The sequence below is a fragment of the Miniopterus schreibersii genome, assembly GCF_964146895.1.
Source record: "Miniopterus schreibersii genome assembly, chromosome: 4".
NCBI lineage: Eukaryota > Metazoa > Chordata > Mammalia > Chiroptera > Miniopteridae > Miniopterus > Miniopterus schreibersii.
Window position 1 is genome coordinate 96,964,352 of NC_138105.1, and position 16,387 is coordinate 96,980,738.

Sequence of the window (16,387 nt, forward strand, 5' to 3'; positions counted from 1 at the left end):
AGTACAGTTTTAAATAAATACTTGTATTTGTATGGCAGTATTATGGCATAGAAAATTCAGTAGCCAGAGAGGCGAGAAGAATGGGGCTTAAACAGATTGACCTGCCCAGTGCTGTCTAGTTTGCAAGTGAAAGCTGCCCTAGCATTTAGCCCTCTTTAAATAACAGTGTCTCCCTGGTAAACCAAGCTGATGGTAGATGGTGTCTTTAGTAGACGTTTAAAAACTTACATGAATAATTCTTACTTCAAGGACAGATTTCACTTATAACTGAAAGAATAATGTTGCATGTACCATTACAAATATGATTTTATTTAATGTAGAGGGTATATTAAATTACATCGTTCACAGTTATGTATTCATTGCTCTTCTTGTAGCTTTATGAGTGATATAAAATGTAGATTAATTTAACAGTAATGATTATACAATAGATGGAATTAAATGTTGCAGTATATTTTCTCATATGGAACATAAGGTGAAGGGGAGCTTTACTTTAACATTAAGTATAATAAATACATCTTTCAGCTCACAGGACAAATCAGCCTATGTTAATATTTCAGGATTTTTTTTTTTAATGTCGCTAGTTATAAATTGACCTATTCTATTTTAGAAACAAATGAAGGAATGGTGGATTTCAGAATAGTTGGTACTAAGAAAGGACCAAATTCTTGATATTGCAGCTACAAGACTTACCCCTTTAAAGTGTTCTTTGTTAAGGTTGTCTTGAAAGGTCAGCTTGTTTTTAGTGGTGCTCAGTGAAGTTACTGTGTGCTGCTCTTCGACAGATTCGCACAGAAAAGAAAAGCAGGGAACCAAGCAGTTGAAGTGAAGGCACTCCGTGGAAACCTGCCGCTTGTTGTGAAAATCATCGTTGATCCTGAAATTAAAAGTAAAGCTGGAAGAGCATTTACAAACGAGAAAAAAAAGAAGTTTGGGATCGGACTTGCAGGATCTGGGCTTGGAAATGCCTCAGGTAAAGCACCCAGAGCAGGTGCAAGGTCTTTTGTTTCCCACGGCAGAAGGTCCATGTCATCACTTCTCTAAGTTCTCGGATTCTTTTTTTTTTTTAAACATATTTTTATTGATTTCAGAGAGAGGAAAGGAGGGGAAGAGAAAGAGATAGAAACATCAATGATGAGAGAGTCATTGATCGCCTGCCTAGCCTGCAACCTGAGCATGTGTCCTGACCGGGAATCGAACCCCGATCTCCTGGATCCTAAGTCAGTGCTCAACCACTGAGCCACGCCCGGCCGGGCAGTTCTCGGATTCTTAACACAACTTGACACACTGCCTTTTTAAGACATTTTCCTTCTGATATCAGCTGGTTTTGAAGACTTGTCTTTCCTTCCATTGCTTCTATTTCCTGCTTTGCTATACAGCTTTGAAGTTTAAGGAGCTTGGCACAGGGAACACGGTGAAGGAAAACTTAGTTAGAAACAGACCTGCTGGCTTTATGGGGGCTAAAACAGCTCCCCTGAAAATTAATCTGCCACAGAAAGCCTATTTTCGTCTCCTGTCTTCTTCCTATTTCCCAGTTGTTCCTTTCCATTCATGCCTGTTGAATTTAAAAATAATTAAGAGGAAATGGTACATATACACAAACACCTGTACACACATATACAGGGGTAGGCACAAGTAGGTTTACAGTTGGTAGTATGCAAAAGTTTATTCTTGTATTATGTATTTTCCCATACAAACAACTGTAAACCTACTTGTGCCCACCCCTCTATATACCTTGTACAAAACATGTCTAAGAATGATTATATCCATTTGTATTACTACTTTGAATTCATCAGTTCTGGTTTCAGGCAGTCACTGAAACAATAAATGAAGCCTGTTAGTCCCCACTCTGCATATCCAACTTCTTCCCTTCGTTCTCGTCATTAGCTTTTACCCTCTCCCCTCTTTGTGTTCAGTGCTGGGGAGAAATCTAGAAATAAAGAGAGGGCAGGGCTTCTTAGGTGGCTTTATATGAGGCCAAGCAGAACTATGCGCTGAGCACAGGAACTCAGAAACTTGCTGGGACTGTGCAGTGACTCGGAGGCAGGCAGCGGAGGCAAAGAAAGGGGATTTGCTGGCTCATGTTAAAAAGACCAGTGGCCTGCCTCCATCCCCACCTCCCTGCCAAGTGGACTGCACATACCCATTCGGAGTTTTTTCCCGTTCAAGGCTTAATTTGCTGTTTATCGAATACTTTGAATTTAGGGCTATAAAACACTTTGAGTTTGCAGTCAGGTAGGGTTGGGGAAAATCAGAGAAAAAGAGTGGGATAGGATGTCCCCATGAAGGAAAATATGATGAAGAGAGTATGTAGGATAGTCTTTAAAGGTATATGAATACACAAATGTGAGCAAATGAGGCTAATAATTTTTTAAAATATATCTTTATTGATTTCAGAGAGAGGAAGAGAGGGGGAGAGAGATGGAAACATCAGTGATGAGAGAGGGTCATTGATCGGCTGCCTCCTGCATGCCCCACACTGGGGATCGAACCCGCAACCCACGCATGTGCCCTAACTGGGAATTGAACCCCAATCTCCCGGATCCTAGGCCGATGCTCAACTGCTGAACCATGCCTGGCTGGGCGAGACTAATAATTTTTTACAGTTTCAGCAGAAACTTGCAGAAGAACAAAAAGGCAAAGGGGGAGTTTTATTTTTCCCGTCCTGTTCCTTCACACAAGTTCAACCCCAGAGGGAGGCCTTTCCTTGTTCAGACCACTTCAGGAGTGTGCGCCCTGTCTTCACTCTAGAGTGATTGTAGAGATGCTGAAGTGGAAAGGAGGATGGGTTAACTCTGGGTGCCGAGTCTTTTTTCCTTTTCTTATTTATTATAGAATGAATTGTACCCTTTTCAGGAATCAGGATTAAAGCTACTGAGCGCACGTCCAAGTTACTGGTCTTGTCCAAGAGATTTTTGGATATTTGGCTGACCGTATCTCCATCATGTTCTGGGAGGCATTTGTTGACTAGAGAGGCCAAAGTTCTCTTCCAGTTTGTTTTGAGAAATAAGACATTGGGCTTACTTAGGAGGGCAGAGCTTAGACCCACCTGCTACCTCCATAGGCCCCAGGAAGGGGCCGGAGTTCTCCTCTTCAGGGAGTTAGTACCGAGAGGATTATTAGAGATGGATTTGAAGACCATTTATAGCCTAATAAAAGTATTCATTAGGTACTGTATGCTGACTTGCGGCTAAATAAGCTTTAGTTTTTAGAGGTTAGGTATTACTAACAATTGCCACCTTATTTCTTTTTTTTGTTTTTATGCATCTTAGTTATTCTCCTAATATAAGCCCCCAGTTTAATGCTGGTTAAATCTCTTAAATGTACTAAACAGTAGGAAAAACACCAAATTGTTTTCTGAAAATAGTAGGTGTGGGGGTGGGGCATACGTGTAATAAATAGGTCTTGAGTAGTCTTTCGCTCAAGACTACTAAAATTAAAATCTCTCTGTTGTAGCCTAGTGTAAGCGGAATGGATCCGCCTTTTGGGGATGCCTTTCGAAGCCACACTTTTTCGGAACAGACTCTGATGAGCACAGATCTCTTAGCAAACAGTTCAGATCCAGATTTCATGTATGAGCTGGTAAGTAACATTTGCTTGTATTCTTCTTTGATTTGCGGTAACAGTGTGGTGGTAGAGTTTTTTATTTATAAATGCCTGAAAGGAAAAAAGGATATGATTAGGCCAAATTTGATTCTTGCGACTGTCAGTCTAATACTTTTAGAAGGATGTATGAACCATTGAAAATAGAGGAAAGGCTTTCTGAATACGTTTAGTCTGGTTTTTGATGAGGAGGATGGGAAGCTGTCTTTTTAAAATATGCCTGAATGTTAAGAACTTTTCAACTGGAAGGTTATGAATGATAACAATAAGCAAGGCATGTGACACAGAATGTGAGACAAAAAATAGCAATTCCAAGCAATAGCTGCTTTTTAACATAGAAATATACAACGAGCTGCCTTTCATGTTAGTCCATTAGAGGTTGACTGCATTCTTTGTTATGGGTGCATAGTCTTAATCACATTTTAAAAATTACATCTCTACTTATGAGGAGTATTTTATTTGCTAAGCCCGAGAGTTGTTACAAGGTCTTACCAAAGAGCTGCTGCTTCTGTGGCTGAGTTCCAGCTTCCTTAGGATTGCTCTTTGCCTCTAACTTTAAGTTCGCATTTAAGAAGGCAGATTCTTCTGTGATGAAGGTAAGGTCTTCACTATTTGCTTTGTAATTGAAGCTTGTTTCTTAGGAGATCCCAAAATCCTTCTAGGTCAAAGATCAGGAAATGTAAACTTTTTTTCAGAAAGAGTGTTTGTAGTAAAGTTTAAGAGGCCTTGATGTTTGGACCATACTTAAACCTCTCAAGGGACATATTTTCCCTCTTTTTTTTTTCTTGCCCAAGGAAATGACGTTACATGGAATGGTAAAGTTTCATGTAAGTAGCCTTTATCTTAAAAGACCAGAGTTCAAGAACTGGTTTATTAATTTGATATATGGAAGTGGATGGAGGTGAATATTTCTTTCCTAAAATATGGCGTGTAATTTTTTTTTAAACCCTTCTCAGGATAGAGAGATGAACTACCAACAGAATCCTAGAGACAGCTTCCTTTCTCTGGAGGACTGCAAAGACATTGAAAATCTGGAGTCTTTCACAGATGTCCTGGATAATGAGGGCACTTTAACCTCAAACTGGGAACAGTGGGATACATACTGTGAAGACTTAACGAAGTACACCAAACTAACCAGCTGTGACATCTGGGGAACAAAAGAAGTGGATTACTTGGGTCTTGATGATTTTTCCAGTCCTTACCAAGATGAAGAGGTCATAAGTAAAACTCCAACTTTGGCGCAGCTTAATAGTGAAGACTCTCAGTCTGTTTCTGATTCCCTGTATTACCCGGATTCGCTTTTCAGTGTCAAACAAAATCCTTTGCCCTCTTCATTCCCTGGTAAAAAGATTGCAAGCAGAGCAGCTGCCCCTGTGTGTTCTTCTAAGATGCTCCAAGCTGAGGTCCCTTTGTCAGACTGTGTCCAAAAAGCCAGTAAACCCACTTCAAGCACACAAATCATGGTGAAGACCAATATGTGTCATACTGAAAAGGTGAACTTCCATGTTGAATGTAAAGACTATGTAAAAAAGGCAAAGGTAAAGATCAACCCAGTACAGCAGAGCCGGCCCTCCTTGAGCCAGGCGCACGCCGATGCGGCAAAGGAGAACACCTGCTACTGTGGGGCCGTAGCGAAGAGACCGGAAAAGAAGGGCATGGAGCCTCTTCAGGGCCATGCCACCCCAGCGCTGCCTTTCAGAGAAACCCAGGAGCTGTTACTCAGCCCCCTGCCCCGGGAGGCTGCTGGGGCGAGTGCCGCGGGCGAGAGCAGCAGCCTTTCTGCCAGCGCGTCGGTCTCGGACTCCTCCCAGAAAAAAGAAGAGCACAATTATTCCCTTTTTGTCTCCGACAACCCGGGAGAGCCGCCAGCCAAGTGCAGCCCGGAGGAGGAGGAGGAGGAGGAGGCCGACGACGAGGACCACGACGAAGGCTTCGGCAGTGAGCACGAGCTCTCGGAGAACGAGGAGGAGGAGGAGGAGGAGGAGGACTACGAGGACGACAAGGACGATGACATCAGTGACACTTTCTCCGAACCAGGTATTGGCTGTTCAGAGGCTCGCCAGACCCCTCCCCTGCTGTCCGGGCGTGGACAGGTTTGCGGGGGACACTTGCTTGTGTCTTAGTTGGAGGATTAAGTGACTTATGTCTTGGCTTGGACATGTAATTGCTTTTTACCTATTCATCCAGCTCTAAAATAACCACTTTTGCTCATATGGTGGCTCATATGCTGATTCCTCGAGGGCTACTTCTAAATTTATTTTATGCTGAGTGACCTGATTTATCACTCTCTTGAGTGCTGTGCAAAAATGCCAAGAATTGATTGGCTTAAAAAATATTCCTATTTATGCACGAGGCCCTCTGTTATTGTTGAGGTAAGTTAGGAGTCCCTAGATCGCGGAACCAAGGGCTGATGGCTTATATTACGCATGCTACCAATGAGTAATGTAAAGGAGCCTTTTCTTTGTGTCTACTGCATCTTTCACTTACACAGTGTTTCTCCATTTAAGAAAAATACCTGCTGTAACTGAATAAGCTTGAAGGAGATGCTGTTTTATTTATATACAGTGCTTACAAATAAAGGGAGGAAGAAAATGAAACCTGTGGGGAACTGGTCCACTTCAGTATTTACATGCTTGGGCTGTTGCCGCTGTTGGCTTGTGCAGTTTATTTATGAAAATGGTGTTGCCAAGTGGAACACAGTTAATACACAAAGAAGTGAAGATCTTCAAGTTTAAGCAAAAGTTATTTTCTTCAGAAATAATGTTGATACTGTAACGCCTACATAAAAAACTAAGTTATTAAAAAACCTTACACATTGTGAAAGAAAACCCTTCCCATTTGTTATGATGATTGCTGGAATTTCCGGCAGTATAAACATTGGTGTTTAATTTTTGGAAAGGTTTTTAAGGCATAGTAGGTGTACTGTAGGCACTGCAGCACTGTTATTGCTGAAAGACTTCTTTTAGTGCAATCCTCCTATTACACAAACGCTTAGATTGATGTATTTGATACAACCAAGTTGTTTGACTTGGGTGGGCTGCAAGTAAGGAAAAGGTACATTAAATTTAATGTGGAGGAGAGGGGGTTTTGCCTTTTCTTTGGTTTACTTTAGAACTCTATATAGTCTAGATAAAACAATTGTCTTTCCTACTTAACAGGAAATTTTTTCAACAAACTTTGAGATGTTTCAGGGGAAATTGTCTTTGTAGCTGGGTTAAGTTACTTCGCTCCTTCCCATAGGAAGAGCAGAGTGGTCCTTAAAGTCTGGCAGGTCAGCCCTATTGCTCTGAGTCCATATTTAGAATTGGGATAGGAGGGTAGGGGCAGTGCGAGACCAACAGGAGCTAGGTAATAACTAAGGGAAATGGCAAGTGTGGGGAAAGAAATGCCTTTGCCAGCTGGTGCTTAAAGGAATAGATAAATCAGTGAGTAAACCCCATCACCGCCAACCAGGCAGGGACTATGCTGCCTACCCCACTTCTGGTTTTAGTTTTGCTTTCCTTTGACTTCTAACTCCACTTTAAATTCATTCTTGATCTTTTGACTTTGATGTGGTTTTGTGTTGAGAAGCAGGGGAGAGCCCACTTGGTAGATTGACCCTCGTTTCCATTTTCTCAGCCTTTGACAGTGTTAGAGTTGGTATTGCCCTGTTATGCCACATCCCTTGCAACCAACACTACTTTATAAGAGATGGGTTAGCTGTCACTCTGCAGGGAAAAGCTCTTCTTGATGCTGTTTAACAGTGCTAAATGTTTGGGTGGCGTTTAATTCCTTCACTTTCAGTGACCTAAAGTAAAACCTCCTTGGTTAGTATCACTTGGACAGTTCTCACAAACATTAATGGATGACATTCTTTAACCACAAAATCAGCACAATTTTGTGGTTGTAGTTTGGGCTTTATTCATATATGCTAATGAAAATTTCCTTTATTCTTGAAAGAAAGAGCTAAATAAACTACTTTAAGGATACAAAAGTGAATTTTTGGTGAGGAGCAGGAAGAAATTCTTTGAAGCTGAAAAGTGGGAATAGTTATAGTTTCTTCAGAGTGCTAGTTTTAGAGTGGGTTGATTGGTTTAATTTGCAGCAGACAGTTTACAAAGGCCCTTTTGTGATGACTAGCTCCCTGGATGCTGGTTCTTGGCAGTCCGCTACTACAGTGCCCGAGCCTACAAAGCTCCAGGAGAGGTGTAAATGGAGTTTCAGTCCCAACTCTGGACTGGCTCCCAAGTTTTAATAGAGCCTATTCTGTGGACAGGCTACACTGGGGTCATGGAGTTACATGGTTGTAAGACTAAGAATTGGACCCCCAGAATGAGAGTTTATTTTGTAATCCCTACTAAACATTTTTACGATTGACCTTACCAGCTCAATGGCAGTAATCTTCACTAACCAAAGATGTGTGAATGGAATTTTAGGCAATAAATAAACCTTTTTTACTTTCTTTTGATAACCATGTCAGGAAGAAATAAGCTAGATTAGTATGGTGATCCATCAAATGAAAAAAAAAAGGGAAAAGGCTCTGTGGGAAATGTTATATTAAATCATTGATTTGTTAAAAAGTTTGTGTGTGCCTCCTTGTATGTCAGACACTGTGTATTAGGTATTGGCTGTGCAGAGATGAGCAGAATAGACATGATCCTTGTCTTCGTGGAGCTCAGAGTTGAGTGGTTTATTGTTGTTTTGATTTCTGTCTTCCAACATGCTTGTGTACTGTGACTTGGCGAGAGAGGTGCAGTATTAGTTTCTTACACTTAGTAGAACTCATTTGGGGATGAAGTCGTATCTTATAGTAATAGTGTTTCTCAGAACATACTTTGAGAGAGATTTAAAGACATTAAATGCTAGATTAGTGTTCTGGGAATACAATTTTCCTGCATTTTACTGAATCCTGGTAGTCTCTGTATTGAAATGTGGATGACTTTAGCTAAATGCCCGGTGTGGGTGTGGGTGTGTGTATTATGGTGGATTTATGGTGTATGCTGTTAGAAAATGTGAAAATATTAGGTCAAAGAAAGCTGATGGCCCTTTAAATACTTTTTAATTTAATTTATTTTTAATCCTCACCCGAGGGTATTTTTTCCATTGCTTTTCAGAGAGAGTGGAAGAGACAGAAACAGGAATGTGCGAGAGACACGTTCATCGGTTGCCTCCTACACGCCCCACCTGGGGCCGGGGATCAAGCCTGCAACTGAGGTACATGCCCTTGACTGGAGTTGAACCCAAGACCCTTCAGTTCACAGTTGACGTTCTAACCACTGAGCCCAACTGGCTAGAGCTGTACTTACTGATTTTAGAGAGAGAGAAAGGGGGAGAGAGAGAGAGAGAGAGAGAGAGAGAGAGAGAGAGAGAGAGAAGCATCAGTGATGAGAGAGTCATTGATCAGCTGCCTCCTGCACGCCCCCGACTGGGGATCGAGCCCACAGCCCGGGCATGTGCCCTGACCGGGAATTGAACTGTGACCTCTCTTGGTTCATGGGTTGATGCTCAATCACTGAGCCACACCAGCCAGGCTAAATACTTTTTTTAAAAATAGATAAAACTTGTAACTCATTTGCATGGAACTGAAGAAATAAAAATCTTCATGACTCTGAATTTAATGTGGAATGTATGTAAAAAAAATCCACTTATACCGTTTAACTGGATAGGCACAGGGAAAGTGGGAAGCCCAGCTGGAGCTGGACTCCTTGAGTCATGGGGCCTACATCAGTCCCAGGTTCTGCTCAAGCACTTAAACCCTCCATGAGCATGTTTCTTTGTGAAAAGGGTGTTAATAATCTCTTTCTACCAGTTCTTACAAATCTGAAATGAAGTTTCTGTAAGTGAAATATGTGAGGACAAGTTGCTAGCTAAGGGAGCATATAAAATAGTGTTGGGGGCATGGGTTCACCCCTTTAAAGTCGACAGTTCTCTGAGCTCTGACAGTGCATGTAGTCACGTAACCACCACCACCTAAGGGAGTTGTATGTAAAAAAAGTTCCCCTGGTGCTCTGGGCTGGAATAGACTGAAGTGTGGAATACCAGTTCCTGATGTTGGTGGGAAGATGGGAGTGTTTAGATTGGTCCATCCACCAGTGCTGAGGTGTTCCCAGGCATATGAGGGGAATCTCTGTGAGCCAGTTAATTTTGATTGGCCTGGTGGAGCAAGGGGCTTTTTAAAAAGGCCATTTTGCAACATGGCCTTTTTGCACCTTTTCCAAAGGTAGGTGGAAAACTGGAACAGGATAAAACCCTTCATTTTGAAGCGAAACATTCACACAAGTAAATAGGCCAAAGCTATCTAACACAATTTTTAAAAGTCAGAGTTCTAGAAATTATTGTGTCACTGAACTTGTGCATCATTTCTTAAAGAAGCACCTAAGGTTTGCGTTGACACTGCCTACCATGTGGCTCTGAAGAACCTCAGGTGCACTCTAATGCTGTCCAACACTTGGCCTGACTCTTGCCTCGAAATCATTCTGCTCCTCAAATTGATTCTCTTTTTAAAGGTCATGTTTAGTGAGGTATACTTTTCACACAGTAAGATTCACCCCCTTTAAGGGCACACTTCTGTGAGTTTTGACACGTGCGTGTCATCACGTAACCAACATAATCAAGACACAGAAGAATTTGGACAGCCCCCCCTAATTTCCCTCGAGTTCCGTTATAGTTAGCCCCTCCCTCCACCCTCAACTCCTGGCAGTCACTTTGTCCCTATAATTTTGCTTTTTCTAGAATGTCATGTAAATGGAATCATATCTTAATTAATTCTTAATCTGTAGAAAACCTGGTAAAATTCTAATCCCCCCCCCCCCAAATGCTCAGATGTCATCACTTTCTTAATGTCAGTTCCAGAGGAGTCACGTTTTTAGGAGGGAAAGTAGTCATTTTGCTTGGCCAGTGCTGCCCAATTTTTTCTGGCCACCTTAGGTTTAGGGTTGTGTGCATCCTGTGCCTAGCTCATCCTCACTACCCCATGTTCCTAGTCCTAAATACACGGAGTACATACACGGGTGGGCATCCTCTGAGGGAATCTGAGATTGATAGGCCATCCTGTATTGGGGCTGACCAATCATTCAAGCAGCTCAGAACTAAGTGTTTTCTGAAACTTCCCATTAGTAAGGAAAATAACTTATTTAAAAGTGAAGTAAATGCCCTGGTCAGTGTGGCTCAGTGGTTAGAGTGTTGGCCCACGCACCGAAGGATCTCGGGTTCAATTTCCAGTCAAGGGCGTGTACCTAGTTTGCTGGCTTAATTCCGGGCCCCTGTTGGGGCACGTGGGGGAGGCAGTCAATCAATATGTCTCTCTCACATCCATGTTTCCCTCCCTCCCCCCCCCCCCGCCTTTTTCCTCTTTCCTTCCATTCTCTCTAAAGAAAAAAAATCAATGGAAAAAATGTCCTCCGTGAGGATTAACAACAACAAAAAAGTGAAGTAAATGCAAATTGTTTCCAGTAAAATGTTAGAACAGGCATATAAGTTTTTATTTAATAGCCTGTGAGAGAACTGTCATTAGTGTACTTTTACAAAAGGGGTGGGGTGGGAGGTCGAAGAAAACCACTGCTCCCTCACAGAATTCTGCCCAGAAATGCACATAGCTTTCGGTCTGGGGATGTTTCAGAGGCATAAATATTAAAAAGAAGACATTTAAGATCACTAGTGGCTAAGTACTGTTACCTTATGGTGCTTTTGACATTCTTGTAGCTGTATTTCATCATTCTCTCAGTCCTACGTGAAGATACAAAGTGTTGTGTACTAACTTATAAAAACTGAAGAGAAACCCCAGGGAGATAGTGTAGTCATCTATGCTTTTAATCTCTGAGTATTTTATGAATTAGAGATTTCTACATTAAAAGTTATTTTATGGGCCTGGCTTATTATCTTTGACATGCCAGTGATAAACAGCAATGTTTTCAGATGAATAGAAATGTATCAAGTATCTTGTTGTTTGTCCTGATTGGTGTATTGAAATTTATGGAACTGAAAAATTGGGGTGGGGGGTCTTTCTGTTTTTTAGGCTATGAAAATGATTCCGTGGAAGACTTGAAGGAGATGACTTCAGTATCGTCTCGGAAGAGAGGTAAAAGAAGGTACTTCTGGGAATATAGTGAACAACTCACCCCAGCGCAGCAGGAGAGGATGCTAAGGCCATCTGAGTGGAACCGAGACACCTTGCCAAGTAATGTGTATCAGAAAAATGGCTTACATCACGGTAAGCGGATTGCTGTCAAATATTTTGTGTCACTTCGCACAGAGATACTAAACCATAGTGTTTAATCATTGTATGTAGGTGCCCAAACCTTCCTAGCAAACTGAGAGGGGAGCATAGAGCTGCTGTGTTTGCTATGACCACTCTTCACTCACAAATAGGTTTTACCAGGGTCAAGAGCCATCACCTAAACAGGGAGAAAGGCCTATGTAAAAACTGTTTCATTTCTAGTCACTTCCAGGAAATGATCAGGAGACTGCTGATTCCTGACCTGTCACAGTTGCTATAAACCAGAAGGGTTGGCGAGAAAGAGAACGGGCTCCAGTGTTCACTTCCATTGTCATCCAGTCTCCAGGCCTAATATAAACTGGGAGATTGGGATCAACAGTGGTGAGAGGAAAGAGGAGGGGGAGGGAAAAGAGAGGAAAAATAGTGGTAAGAAAGGAGTAGAGACAGAGGAGTGGAAAATAAGGGTCGGGAGAAGCTTATACTCTAAGGTCAAATTTCGAATTGTGAACCCAGGTCGATGTAATTAAATAGAATTTCTTCTGCATAAATGTTATTTGTATGTTAATCTAAAATCTGTTCTATAATTTTACATTAACCCAAAGTGGAGGGCACTAGTAAACTTGGTGCTCAGTACACAGTTTAGTCACTCATGCCTCACATTTAAGTTGCTAAGCATTTTTGACACCGTAATTGTGCCAGAAGTATATTTGTGCCTCAGTTTCCCTTTCCACTGGTACCCAGGTCTGCACTTTACCGTCTCTTAATGAATAAAAACCCAGTTTTTGCCTTCAGGGCAATTTTTCTACCACAGTGAAAAGACAGGATCAATATATAGGTTCAGATGGCATGTGGAGAATGCCAGGAAAGTTCTGTGTTGTAGTGTGGTTCTGAAGAGCAGTCCCGCTTGCCCGCAGTGATAGGGCAGGACCTCTGGAGTCTTCCATGACATTATGTACCAAACTAACTGAAGACGAGCTTTCAAAAGGCAGCCTTTACTTGGTCGACTTTTTTTTTTTAAATATATTTTTTATTGATTTCAGAGAGAGGAAGGGAGAGGGGGAGAGAGAGACAGAAACATGAATGAGAGTCGTTGATCGGCTGCCTCCTGCATGGGGATTGAGCCCAAAACCCTGGCCTGTGGAATCAAACTGTGATCTCCTGGATCATAGGTCAATACTCTACCGCCGAGCCACACTGGCCGGGCACTTGGTGCACTTTTGAGTCAAATACAAGAGCATCAAAGCATCTCAGTTTGGGTAAAATATCCAAAATCTTTTCCTGACTATATATTATACCCTAGCCCTGATTTTTGCGCGCAGGTGAACTTGCACTCCGATCCTAAAGTTTGAGGTGCTTATTACTGCCATGCCAATCATAAGAATCTGTCATACTGGGGATAGAAACCTTAAGGTGAGAAGGACTTGGAAAAGGCTGGAGCTGACCATAGTGCCCCCATTTCTTGCAGTCACAAGGTGGGAAGGAGAGGTGGCTAGCCCTTCTAGCACAGGTTGTTAACATTCTGAGACTTCTGAAACATGCTGAGACTTCTGAACAAGAAAAGAGGGGTGGGGTGGGGATATGGTTTTAAAATATGGTTATAGAAAATGTATGTCTTGTTAAAATAAAATGGTGTAACTTAAACTTCTTTTAAACCACCTGTAGGAAAATACACAGTAAAGAAGTCACGGAGAACTGATGTAGAAGACCTGACTCCAAACCCTAAGAAGCTGCTGCAGATAGGCAATGAGCTGCGGAAACTAAACAAAGTGATCAGCGACCTGACTCCGGTCAGTGAGCTCCCCTTAACTGCCCGGCCCCGGTCAAGGAAGGAAAAGAATAAGCTGGCTTCCAGGTAAATGCTGGTCACGTTCACTCTGCGAATGGAGTCCAGGAGATGAGGCTAGGCTTGCACTGAGCTTGTAGAGAAGCTCATCTTCCCGCAACCATTTACTTAGAAATAGACTTTTACAAATACTACAATGAGAGAATGATAATTTTCCTGTGAAAGTAGAGGTGGAATTGATGCTTGATGGAAAAAGTTTTTAAAGGGGAGAGGTGAATGGACTCAAGTCTAGTATGGCAATGAAAATTATTATCATAGCTTTGTGTTTTATTTCGTAATAATTAAAACTCATCCCTTTTAAGGTACACTTCTGTGAGTTTTGATAAACACATCGATCCTATAAGCTCCACCACAATCAAGATATTGAACATTTTCATCATCTTAAAAAATGTCCTCATGGCCCTTCATAAACAGCCCCCCCCGGATCTGTGTTCTGTCCATACAGTTTTGCATTTTCTAGAATGTCATGTAGATGGAGTCATACTGCATGTAGCCTTTTGACTCTGAGTTCTTTGATTTAACGTGGTGCGTTGGAGTTTCATCCATGTTGCTGAGAGGAGGAGGGGTTCCTTTTTATTGCTGAGTAGTATTCCTTCGTGGGGATATACTTCAGTTTACCTATCACCAGTTGAAGGACATTTGGGTTGTTCCCATTTTTTGGCAATTATGAGTAAAGCCACCATAGACATTCACTTAGAGGTGTTTGTGTGAGCATAAGTTTTCATCTCCCAGGAATGTATGTTTAATTTTATAAGAAACTGTCTAAGTAGCTATCTCCAAAGTAATAAAGCAAATTTTTAAAAAATTACTGTTTTCCAAAGTAGCTGTGGGTACTATTTTACATCCCTACCAGCAATATATGAGGGTTCCACTTACTTCACAACACTTGGTATTGTCGGTTGTTTATTTCAGTGCACTGGTCATAGCTTTATTTATTTTATTAAATTTATTGGGGTCACGGTGGTTAATATGAACATACATGTTTCAGGTGTGGGTTTCTATGTTACAAATCTGTATATTGCACTGTGTGCCCACCACCCAAAGTCATATCTTCTCCCATCACCACGTATTAAGATCCTCTTCACCCAAAAGCTTTATTTTTGAATATGCTTAAAATTTTTAAAAGTCAGTTTGGATAAATAATTATATTGTGGGTTTTTGAGTTACTTAATATAAACATCGGTAGGCAGTGGGTTTTGGTTGCTATTAGAAAATGACAGTAAAGAGAAGTATATTCTAGATTTTCACTTAAAAAAAGTGAACTAATTGCTGCTTCCTTTCACAGGGCTTGTCGGTTAAAGAAAAAAGCCCAGTATGAAGCTAATAAAGTGAAATTGTGGGGCCTCAACACAGAATATGGTAACCTAAACTTTTAAGAATTTGATTAACCTCCTGTTATTTTGCTGACCACTCTGTTTTTCTTTGGTTTTGTTATTTGCTTTCCCTATAGTCTGCCCAGTTTTAGGCCAGCTTCCTTTTTGTTAATCCATTCAGTAAGCTATCTGCTCTCATTCATTCCTGTGCTAGTGTGAGTGTCTCCATCTGTGGCTCCCTAGCCTGATCTCATCTCTGCCCTGAAGAGCTCATTTACTTGTTAGCATAGTAATTTCTTACTTTCGTTTTACAGTTCTGTTGCTGGGTTAGCCAAATTTATTGCCTACTGTTTATTTTAGCATTTGGGTTGACAGTTTAGATCTCTGGCTTACAAATTTGATTGCTCATTGGATTTGTCTGTGTACATGTTGAAATACAGATTCCTAGGCTTCTCCTCAGATCCTTTGAATTGGAACCTGTGTTAGGAGAACCCAGGAATTTACATTTTTAACATCACATTAGTTACTCTTATGCAACCATCCTAGCATATATTTGGGAATCCTTGCTTTAGATCAGTACTTCCCAATCTTTCACATCATGGCACATGTAGAAAATTATCATCTCTAAGCATCCTGGAATAGAACAGAGTAGGCTGCTTATAGAAAGAGGCCCCTGTGGGCTGAGAGGACCACTCTCATACACCTGGAACCCTTTACAGCCCAGTAGGGGGTTAGGAAGCTCTGGCTTGATCTGTGTCCCTCCGTTCCCCCGTGCTCTGTTATTGTTCCTTAAGCTTGGTATCATAGAGTTTGCATGTTCCTTTGCCTCTAAAATGGTGAGCTTCACTGTGTAGCTCTTTAAGTTGTATTGTAAAGTGAAACAGTGGCAGAATGATCAATTATTATTTGTTTCTAGAGATTTTCTTAAGTGCAGCATGATGTCTGGCACATAGGTGCTCATAAACTTTGTGTAGTTTTTCTTAATCCTTGATCATGATTATCTCATTTCTATTTGTGAGGGCAGAAAGAGGATTTCTAGCTGTGAAGTTTACAACTTGTTAAATGAACTGATGTTTTTATTTATTAATGGCCACTTTAATCAAGTAAGTGAATTAGGTAAAATAATAGTTGGCTTCTTGCAGTGGAAATCTATCCCATTTTCTTATTACTATTTCTTGCTATTGAAGCATTTTGATCTTGAGCTCTGTGAGTAAAATAGATATAATTATTGCAATGTCATGGCATTCGTATGTCTTTTAGAACCCAGCTGGCTCACACTGCAGGGAATGTGGTGGGCCACTGGGAGCCTTGTGGGTCTATGTTTCTTTGGACACATGTTGCCATCTATCTCTATGTTGTTCAGTTAATGTATTTATCCATAATTATGTACATCTCTGTGGCTATATATTTTTGCATTTGTATATATGCACTTTTGTT

The 16,387-nt window shown here is 41.2% G+C and overlaps 1 protein-coding gene across 3 annotated transcripts in view; it reads left to right on the forward strand.

The window, feature by feature from the left end:
- Window positions 1–16,387, forward strand: part of CREBRF (CREB3 regulatory factor) — a 44,138-nt gene that overhangs the window by 14,936 nt on the left and 12,815 nt on the right. For 2 of the 3 annotated variants that reach the window (XM_081135952.1, XM_081135953.1), the window contains exons 2-8: window positions 783–970; window positions 3,454–3,579; window positions 4,395–4,427; window positions 4,557–5,637; window positions 11,594–11,788; window positions 13,457–13,646; window positions 14,923–14,996. In XM_081135952.1, coding sequence (XP_080992078.1) covers window positions 962–970; window positions 3,454–3,579; window positions 4,395–4,427; window positions 4,557–5,637; window positions 11,594–11,788; window positions 13,457–13,646; window positions 14,923–14,996 — 1,708 coding nt within the window. In that variant the 5' untranslated portion in view covers window positions 783–961. The remainder of the gene's footprint in view (window positions 1–782; window positions 971–3,453; window positions 3,580–4,394; window positions 4,428–4,556; window positions 5,638–11,593; window positions 11,789–13,456; window positions 13,647–14,922; window positions 14,997–16,387) is intronic. The other variant, XM_081135954.1, reaches the window with a different exon arrangement.